The 10,804-nt window shown below is 39.6% G+C and overlaps 1 protein-coding gene across 1 annotated transcript; it reads left to right on the forward strand.

Moving 5' to 3' along the window:
• The first annotated feature begins 706 nt into the window (after positions 1-706).
• LOC118343375 (COUP transcription factor 2-like) lies at positions 707-6,711 on the forward strand. Its single transcript, XM_035682168.1, has 3 exons — positions 707-1,301; positions 2,671-3,195; positions 5,386-6,711. The coding sequence occupies exons 1-3, from the start codon at positions 809-811 to the stop codon at positions 5,658-5,660; spliced, it is 1,293 nt and encodes a 430-aa protein (XP_035538061.1). The 5' UTR covers positions 707-808; the 3' UTR covers positions 5,661-6,711.
• The last annotated feature ends 4,093 nt before the right edge of the window (positions 6,712-10,804 follow it).

A 10,804-nucleotide genomic window follows, 5' to 3' on the forward strand; every position in this document is an offset into this window, starting at 1 on the left:
ACACACAGAAACACAGGGAGGGAATACAGTAAAGATAAGGGGAAAGGGAGGCAGGAACTACCGCTACACTCAGTAGTGTGTAACAACAGAAATCCAAGTGGAGCCCCATGCTGCTGCTCACAGACCAGCTTCTCCTCGCGTTAACCCCGCCCCAAACACAGACGTCACCGAGACACAGCCTGTGACGTGTGGACGCACCACTCTCCTTCTCCGTCCCGGAGCAAAGCATCATCAAAATCATCATCCATCACCCTCTCTCTCCCTCTCTCTCTCTCTCTCTCCTTCCTCTGTTGTCTTTTTAATGTAACTTCTGACTGATCGGGAGAGCAGGGAGCGTCTGGAAAGCCTGGTTCGGCGACTCCATCTCTGATGAAGGATCTGCTCGAGCGGTGTTCCGTTTAAAGCTGGACACACAAGACAGAAAGGATCAGATTGTGTATTTTTGGGGATAACGTTGCCTTCCTCCGAGGATTTTGGCTCAGTGTTGTCTGTCTTTATGTTTCCCCACTGTGGATGTTATAGTGCATTATCTCGGTCTGAATGAAGCTTTCTTTTTGGATTTCCACGGCGCAGAGGTTGTTCGTGGGTCACTGCCCATTCTTTACTTGTGAGGTCGCGCGTTATAATTATATTGCCGTTATTTTATGAGCTCTATTCGCATTTCGAGCCGTAACTTGTATTTAATTTAGTCAAACAATGCCGCGGTTTCCTTGAAAGTGTACTAGTAATTCATGCAGACAGATCGCGTGCGTTAATTATCGCGTAAAAAGAGGAAAGTTGGGCGCGCAAAGTTTTGGAGACGGTCGATATGGCTATGGTGGCGTGGAGAAACACCGAGGGCGTCGGGGACACCCAGGGGACCCTCTCTTCCCCGGTGTCCCAGGTCGCACCTCTGTCTCTGCCCGGGGAGCTGACGGGACACATGAACCCGGCGCCCACTCTGGAAATACCCGCGGCGGCAGCAGCACCCCAGGGCGCACCGCCGCCCAACCCGTCCAGCACCGCCGCCGCCTCCAACAACAACAACAACACCACCACCTCTTCCTCCTCCTCCTCCTCCTCCATGGACAAACAGCAGAGCCAGCAGATCGAGTGCATCGTGTGCGGGGATAAATCCAGCGGGAAGCACTACGGACAGTTCACATGTGAGGGATGTAAGAGCTTCTTTAAACGCAGCGTCAGGAGGAACCTCACGTACACCTGCAGGGCCAACAGGAACTGTCCCGTAGACCAGCACCACCGCAACCAGTGCCAGTACTGTCGCCTCAAGAAATGCCTCAAAGTCGGCATGAGGAGGGAAGGTACGGGCTGGCGTCCTCCTGTTGTTACTATCGGTATTATCACATCATATTATCCAGCACCACACGGTTCAGGACTCAGTTCAGTTTCACACAACCCTCTGTATTTATGTCTGTCCTGTAGACTGCTGTGAGTTTTGTGCATGCTACATTTGTACAGCTAGTGTAATTTCTTCCTGGACACGGCCATCAGTGTTGCCTTTGTCTAGTCCCTCATACAGTAGCCCAGAGATATTTCCTCCCACTCATATTCTGTTAATATTAGACTATTGTGTCGGATACTAGTCTCTGTAGCCTATTAGGCTATCTCCAGTGTCTCGCCTGTGGTGTTACAGAAATTAGTGTGGCCCAGCTAGCATCTCGTAGCATGTTCAGTAACGTATATTATTGCTGCTCTTCGCCGGCTGTGTCCGTCCTGTGTGGCCATTGTGTGTCCGAAACAGCCCGCAGCCGCTTTAAATGTCACGTGCTTAAATTAAACAGTGATTTTGCTACATTTTAGCTTAATTTCGATTTTATTTTTTCGTTTCAATTGTAGCTTTCAAGTCCGTGGCGTCTTGTGTAGATTACGCTACATGTTCTTATGTGTGTTAGTGTGTGTGTGTGTGTGTCTACTCGTATTCATAACGTATGCTGGTCGTATAGGCCCAGCATAGCCTACTGTAGCCTCATAGTACTGCTTCTAACATAACGGAGGGACATTTGAGAGTGTCTACAACAGTTGGACTGTAGAGTTGAATAAAGTTGAACGCAGATTTCATCACCAAAAATTGAGGAGAGTAAAAACCCCACAGGTGTTTCAGTCGACTATTAAAGTTGGTAGGCCTACAAGCGAAAGTAGCTAATATTAGTAATATAATAATATATATAATTAATAATATAGACTATATATTACAATAATAATATACACAATATATATAATCACAATACATGAATTCTAATATATTAACAAATCACTATTAGAGTATAGTTTTGGTCTTGAATTGAAACAATTTGGGAAAATAATGAAGAGCCTTCAGAGACCTACAAACAGGCTGGAAACGCCATTGCACGTTGGCCTGGAAATAGATTTCAATGGGCACCGAGCTGAATGTGACATTTCTTTCCAGGAGCTGTCTAAAACAGTTACTCACGTCCATTTATGAAGAGCTAGTCTACCTACAGGCTACTGGCCGTGGAAATGAACTCTAATGGCTGAAGGCCTATGTCAGTGTGTCAGTGTGTGTGTGTGTGTTTGTTAATTTACATCTGTGGTTCTTTAAAAGATACATGCCATCCTCTGCATTTTACCGTTGTTGTTTTTAAATGTCGAGTGTTGTAGTTAATCGCCTTCTAGCTTGATTTGACATTTGCGCTGTCTGTGTGGTTGCAGCTGTCCAGAGAGGCAGACTTCCCACCCAGTCTTACCACGGCCAGTTCGCCCTGACGAACGGAGACCCTCTGCAGTGTCACTCCTACCTGTCGGGCTACATCTCTCTCCTGCTGCGGGCCGAGCCCTACCCGACCTCCAGGTTCGGCTCTCAGTGCCTGCAGAGCAACAACATCATGGGCATCGAGAACATCTGCGAGCTAGCGGCCCGGATGCTGTTCAGCGCCGTGGAGTGGGCCCGCAACATCCCCTTCTTCCCGGACCTGCAGGTGACGGACCAGGTGGCCCTGCTCCGCCTCACCTGGAGCGAACTGTTCGTCCTGAACGCCGCACAGTGCTCCATGCCCGTCCACGTCGCCCCACTGCTGGCCGCCGCCGGCCTCCACGCCTCCCCGATGTCCGCGGACCGGGTGGTGGCCTTCATGGACCACATCCGGGTCTTTCAGGAGCAGGTGGAGAAGCTCAAGGTGCTACACGTGGATTCGGCAGAGTACAGCTGCATCAAGGCCATCGTGCTGTTCACCACAGGTACAATCCCCTTCTCTGTGGCTGAAATGTGCCTGTAGCAAAAGATTAAGACTTCTGACCTCCACAGTCATGATCTGGAAAAAAAAATTAAATAAAAAGATAATACACAAACAACCACCAGTATAAACAAAATACGATCTGTTTAAAAAAGACACCACTCTTTAGAAGACTGCATCAGGGGGAAAAAAAAAAACATTTTTTTTAAAGCGTCCCTATAAAATACCGTTGAACCGGAGTGAATCTTCAATTAGGTCAAAAAGAAAACAAAAAAATACTAAGATGGTTAAACCCCCTGAAGAAAGCTCATTTTACAGAATATTTTTCCAGGAAATCCATGAAGCGCACCAGCTTCCCTTTTCTGTCAAATTGAATCTTTTGGGTTTATGTTCCGTTAAAAGCTGTGCAAGAATTCCCTTATGGTCTGCATCATTTCACTGTAAAAAAAATGCAAAATATTTATTTTTCCTACAAATTTCAATTTGATCAGAACTCACCTCCACAATCATAATAAAGTAAAAAAGAAAAAGAAAGAAAAAAGAAAAAGAAAATAAAGTTTTCTTTTGAAGTCTTGTAGCTGAAATAATTACTTTTTAATTTTACTGACTAGGATCTACAAAGTTAGTCCGCCCCAGTGGAACACAGTTGAGTTTGTCAGTATTATGAAGTGTTATTATTCTAACATTTAGGAGGCTGCCAGTGAGTTTTTGTGGGTTTGCAAACTGCACGAAACCCCTGCAGAAATATAAAGCACTTTACAGGAATCATATGGTAGCAAATGAAAACAGGGCTGGGTGTTCAACATTTGACAGCATACTATATTTTCTTACATTGTTGCTTCACATAGAAGAATCAGCAAAGTACTTCATCAAATAGACTGTTTTATCTTTTTTACCACTTTGTTATTATTTTTAAGCCCCAAATAGAAAGCGGTTAAATTAACTGAAGTTCATTTGTAGCCTTTAAATTACTTTGCTTTTTTTAAATCAGATAATTCATTAAAATAATTAAATAGGAGAAATTTTGTTTTTAATCTAATAATTCCCGTTTCTCCAAACATTAATTACAAATAATACAAAATAGATGCATTTATTTTTGTTGTATGTTTAAATTGCTACACCTGAATTTGGCGTATAACTAATTATTTCGTACAAGAGAAGAAGTGAAGCTGTGGGTCCCCACTGCATTGCAAAATTTCAGAGCCTTTTAATAAGAGTCAGGACGATGTTTGATGGCTGGATCGTGAACAGGATCAAAAGAATGAGTAGCAGCAGAGTGAAAAAAATAAAAAAGGTCTCCTATGTAGGTCTATTTTAGTCCCCATGAGCACATCTGAACACGTGTCTTTAAACTGGGACACAGAGACCGTTCTTTAACCCCTACTTCAATCCGGCCTGCAGCATTACAGTGCAGACAGGGGTCTGCTGTGTGTAGAAATACTACACATAGTAATTGCAAAGCTCTTATAAAGCAAAGCAGAGTACCTAAGTGCTCTGATACACATCGATAGTTTCCTTATTTCTCGTTCTGAGGTTTTACTGGGAGCAATGGCTCTATTTTTGATCCCTGCTTCCATGAGATTGATGAGGTATCAATTCATCTCGATGACAGGGTGATTTTTTTCACCCTCATGCTGTTCTGTTTTCACCACAGCACTGACCCGAGTGTAAATTTAGGGATTTTACTTATTTGCGAATTACATTTTGAAACCTTTGCACATGTACTGTACTTTATTACCTTACCGGGTCTGACCGTCTGATGTATTTATTGTTAAATATTACCTGCTCTACTGTTCTGTTACTAGCAGGCTTACTCAAATTGGCTTATTATAAGATAATTAACTACTTGAGTCACCTCTCTGCAATCCTGCCAGTTCCTTTATTGCAATAACTAATAACTTAAAACACTAACAATAACAAAAGTAAATTATTTCATGTTTGTTGTCTGAAAATATAATTGTTTCTTGTTTCTGGTGGTCTTTTGCCTTGTGATGATCATAGTTCACTTATATAACACTATGTCAACCATTAATCCGTTCTGTCTTTCTTATGTGGGCTGTAGTCACTATGTGCTAACATAGTTAGTGAAATATCTGCAACATTAACTGGTGTTCTTTTCGATGGTTGAACCACTGGTCTTGACTGCTTCTTCTCCTGTCTGTTTTTGTGTTGCTGTCGCTCTCTCTGTCTGTAGATGCTTGTGGTCTGTCGGACGTGGCCCACGTGGAGGGTCTTCAGGAGAAATCCCAGTGTGCTTTAGAAGAGTACGTGAGGAGCCAGTATCCCAACCAGCCTAACAGGTTTGGGAAGCTGCTTCTCCGCTTGCCTTCCCTCCGCACCGTCTCTTCTTCTGTCATAGAGCAGCTTTTCTTCGTCCGTCTGGTGGGGAAAACCCCCATAGAAACTCTGATAAGGGACATGCTGCTGTCTGGAAGCAGCTTCAACTGGCCCTACATGCCTATTCAATAGAGGAAAAAAGCTACAGTGGTGCTATTAAGGTCAGGAAAAGGTCCCACACCTCAAACCAAGTCATTCCAGTGCGCCGTAAAATCTCTGTTGCTTTGAACAAGGGAAAAAAACTGCCAGTGGAAATTAGATAATTACAGGCTTTTCCAATGTAAAAGAATGACCTCAATTCACATGTATTCTTATACCAACCGCCATTTTCTTGATAGCCTACCAGAGGAGAGATCTGCCTTATTCCTCATTGCGTCCGTGTTTATCTAGAAAGGTCCCTGAAATAATTCGACCGTTTTGCCGACGTTAAACAATTTGACCCCAGAATTTTTTACTTGTTCAAAGAGAAACAATGTTTTACGAAATGAGATGACTGGTTATGATGGACATCTTTTGCAGTGTGGTGACCACTCACAATCTATGGTTTTTGGGATAACAAACAATATTTATTGGACCCTGTGTGTATATTTATCGTGCTTGTAAATTATGTTTTTGCTCCTTTTTTAAATGTTTTACGTATTTTTGCCCCGGGCCAGTGAGAAAACTGCAGGGATTGTCTTGTGTCGATCTGCTATGTTTTTTTGTTTTTTTTCTTTTTCTTTCATATACCTTCCAGACATGGCACTTTGGACTAAAGAAACATTTCAGAAAGATTTAACACAGGTGTTTGAAACCCATCATCATCTGACTTTAACCTATTTGCTCAATTGTGTACAGCCAGAACGGTGAGATTAATGCTGTTTTAATTACTTTGGATTTTTATTCTATTTGCATTATCAACATACAATGAATGAGAAAAAAACTAAAATGTTTGGAAAATGCACTTTTCGTGATCAGGGTTCGGTTGCGCCAAGAAATGCGTTACTCCTTTCATAGATAATATTACGTTCTCAGATGAATACGTCTTTCATATTTTAGTTAATACTTGATGGCAGGTGTAATTATGTCCTCTCGCCATAAAGTTTCTGTTCTACTCTTTTTGACCAATATTTTAAAAAAAAAATCTCTTTTGAACGATCAAAAAGCTGAGAACATCTTGTTTATTTCTCATCAAATAAGTACATTTTGCCACAGTAATTCAAATTTTCTGTTATTTCTCATCTAAACAGAGATGATTACAAGGCTAATTATGGCAGAAATAAATACGGGGGAGGAGGCTGAATGTTAGATAGCTGTATGTTTATCTGATCATTTTATATGTCGAGGAAGTCAAACTGTTTCCTTTGGTCTGGTAATTTGTTTCAGGGAAAAGTAATGACATTATTTTACTGGATTAACGATTAATGCATTACCAAACACTTCTCATTCCTGTATGTTTCCAGGTCTTTTACACTGACTGTCTCAGAGAGATTTTTAGAGCACTGGGCCTGATGTATACTGTTTCTTAATGGGATAAATTAACTGTACACAACTTCCCAGTTCAAGTAACAAATCTCTTTCATTATAAGTCATGCATTTATGAGCCCAGGCCGCTTTATGGCACAATAGACCACTGCAGGGTATTGCTGAACTGAAAGTGTGTGTGTGCGTGCGTGTGTGTGTGTGAGAGTGTGTATTTGTGTTTACTTCTTTTTGACAACCACTCTGATGTACTGTGAAAGCATATTGGTTAACATATTGGTACCGTATTAAATTATAACTCAAGATTTATAAATAAAGTGTATTTGGTTTATTTTGCCATTTCAATTCTATGTTGTTTATGACCTCCACTCCCAAAAGAAGAAAAAACTATGTGTGTCTGTGTGTGTGTGTGTGTGTGTAAACTAGCACAAATTGGTGTTCTGGAGCCTGTTTGACTATAATACTGTCACCAATCAGACATTTTAATCCAACTAATTGATTCCCATTGACAGGCCTTGTGTGTATGTCAAGATTTATTTAAAGTTGCCTTATTTGAAGACCTGGGAAACATTTCTCCTGCAGTTATGCTACTGTGAAACATATTTAAAACATTGTGAAAACAACACACACACACACACACACTGTTCACCCCGTTTCTATTTTAAAGCAGATTTTGAATTTTGGATTGCAGTGGGACATCTTACTAAAAAATTATTGGACCGAATTAATTATTTGAATAAAATGACGAATCATTAGTTAAAGTGGATACAAACAGTTAAACAAGCATAAAAAACCTCTATAAGAAATGAATGCTCTTATAGGGAGTTAGCCCCGAATTTATACAAAGTGATAGTTACCTCTAGTTATACAGTGCCGTAAATGTCTGTTTTCACCAAAGTTAAACCAGTTCAACTAATGCTTAATGTCACTACTTAATGCTACCTTAACATCTCTTAACACTTTTTTGCTACTGAGGATTCAAAGGTGGTTAAGTGCTGCGTAAAACAAGAGAGCAGAATGAAAACGGAATTATAATCCTGTCTGTGTTGCCAGATTGAGGAGGACAGAGAGGATTAAAGCAGCTTCTTTGCTTCTTAGTGGACAGAGAGCTAATGAGGGGCCCCTGAGTGCTCTGTCACAACAGTTTACCCTGAGGAGGATGAAGCTGGGCGCTCAATGGCCCCTGGGTTCTCTGGGCCAAAGGGCCAACATAAAACAAAGGAGCATTTTCCCACACACGTACAGGTCCAGAAGAAGAAAAATGCCAAGGAAGGGTGCAATGCAGGAGGAAAATGCGAGCAGTTGAGACAGAGGCTGATCTATAAAGCAGGAGAACCACCAGCACCCACTCAAACGGCTGTTCATGTGCTTCCGTGTTCAGTTACGTCACTTTTCTAAGATTGGTCCGAGTCATAAATGAGGAAGCACCTCCTCTCTGCTGTTTGTGGGGAACTGAGGCTGGATCAGTCATTACCAGCATGGTTTGGACTTAGCCAATCAGCTTCCGTGAGTTAAAGTGTTTAGCCAATCAGATCTCTCTTTAGTGTCTTTTTTTTTTTTTTTTAAATATTAACATTCAACATGTCAAGTGAGGACTAACTATTCAACCTGAAGGCTCAGGCCTAGGGAGTGACTGCTAATAGAGCAATATAAATAAACAGTAATAGAATACGCTTAATAGCAACTCATATTCATCAAATTAAACCATATTTATTTATTAATGTCCATCCCAAATATTCTTCTTCAGTGTTTCTGTGGGCTGATGAGATATTGCGTGTTTGCGATGCAAATAAACCTTTTGGGCGATTTTCTTTGACAAACAGGTGTTGGACTGTTTTTTATTTAATTTTTTATGATGTAAACGCTTCTGTAAAACTCCTGAAAACGGCTAAATACAAAGTACATTTTTTTTTAGTTTTCTGAAAAATAATATTTTCGGTTTGCGGAAGGATATGACTTTTGATGTGTGTAGTTAATGACTTTTGTAGTATCACAGCTGTATAGTTTTCCAGCTGTTCCAAGTAAACTGTAAGCTGGGACCAAACTGGAGCCACGTGGCTTTTTGCTATTTCACCTTTTTTTTAGTTTTTATGGTAGAGCTGGGAAATAAAATCAGCCATTCAATATAATTATGACAATTGCAGCTGAATGTAAATAAATAAAATATTAATCCTGCTCACTGGGACGTGGGTGCCCTACTGCCTGGTTTATTTGTGCTGACTGCAGCTTTGGAAGCCGTTTCAATGACATGCTTAAAACCAATAATTATCACTCTCCAATCTGTAATGACGCCGAACTGGTTCGCCATCCTCCCCAAAATATTATTTAAACTCCATTATATCGCTTATGTATCCTTATTTATTTATTTTTAATATGTAGAAATAATTTTACTGTAACAAAAAAATGCGATTATAAAAACAGGTTTTCAGAGAAAATAGTTTTTGGGATAATTACTGAAGAGAAACAGTTTTACTCTCAAATGTGTATTGTCAGAAAAAAAGAAAAGAAAAATAAAGCGTAAGTTTTATTAAATTGTCCTTTTGGAAACAACGCTCTCACACTCTTTTACAGCGACGCAACGTTACAGTCGGAATAACGCTGGTTGCTCAACTTTCCTTTAACAAGCAGTCGATGATAATCCAGCACGTCAGATCTCCTTTTTCTCTGTGTTAAAATATAAAATATGTTTCACTGGTTTGGCTCTTTGGGGGATTGTGTTAATAAGTCGAACGGGAAACAGCCGCTGGTCGTTATTTCATTGTTTGACTGTGGTGGCTGAAATATATCATACCTTAAATATAGTCCACTTAATATTTTATAACCTAGAGACAGTTTATTTTATAACCGAATATATTGAATATGTATATAATATATATATATATAATAATATATTGCTTACACCAATTGTCTCAGTCACTGCTACAGTATTAGTGTTTTTATTTTACACTGCACTAAAGCAGCAGTTCTGATGTATTATAGATCACCAGTTTCAGCAGCGCTCTGCTGCGATTGTTTCTCAGCTTTTTCTTTTGCTTTCTTTTTCTTCTTTAATTTTAAGGATTTTTTTTTAGAATTAGTTTTGTAGATTTTCAAACACGTTTTTTTCTAGTTTCTCTTCTGAAAAGCATGTCTGAACAAATTTTGTTTTATTTTCGTTTAGAAACACAATCAAATTGCACTGAAAAACATAATTCAGTAGCTTAGATATATTTTCACTAACTGTTAACAACAAAGCGCAATGTTGGGAATTAATGATTATTTAAAAAAAAAAAAAATCAGTATTAGTTTCAGAGTGGGGAAACAACAACAGTAAAAAAAATACATTAAATATTCTACAGTCACACAGTGAGCTTTTTGGACCCAAAACATTTTTTTAAGCTTTTACTGTATTATATCTTCATAAATCCTTTGATATTTATTCAACAAAATTATATTTGATCATACATATTTTTCATCTCTTTAGTGAGTCCTTTAGTCTTTCATTTTATTGTATACAATCTTAGATCTTTTCAGATTTATTTCTTTATTTACTTACTGACCCTTACTGACTGAAGGACTTATTTATGGAGTTATTTGTAATTTTGTGCTTTTATTGTGATTAATGTAAAGGTTATAAAGTGCCACAGTCTGAACTTTGTCCTATAGTGTTATATACTATACAGTGGTTTAACATAAGGCCTTCAATCAGACCTTAGACTAAAGCTAAAACAACCGGAATCCTCTTTTTCTCACATCAAGACATATTCTCTCTCTATAGGCTTACAGAACAAATACATTAAATATTGTATAAGTCAATAAAAGTTCACATCTGCTGT

The sequence above is a fragment of the Morone saxatilis genome, unplaced genomic scaffold (assembly GCF_004916995.1).
Source record: "Morone saxatilis isolate NCDOM2014 unplaced genomic scaffold, NCSU_SB_2.0 Contig11, whole genome shotgun sequence".
Classification (NCBI taxonomy): domain Eukaryota; kingdom Metazoa; phylum Chordata; class Actinopteri; family Moronidae; genus Morone; species Morone saxatilis.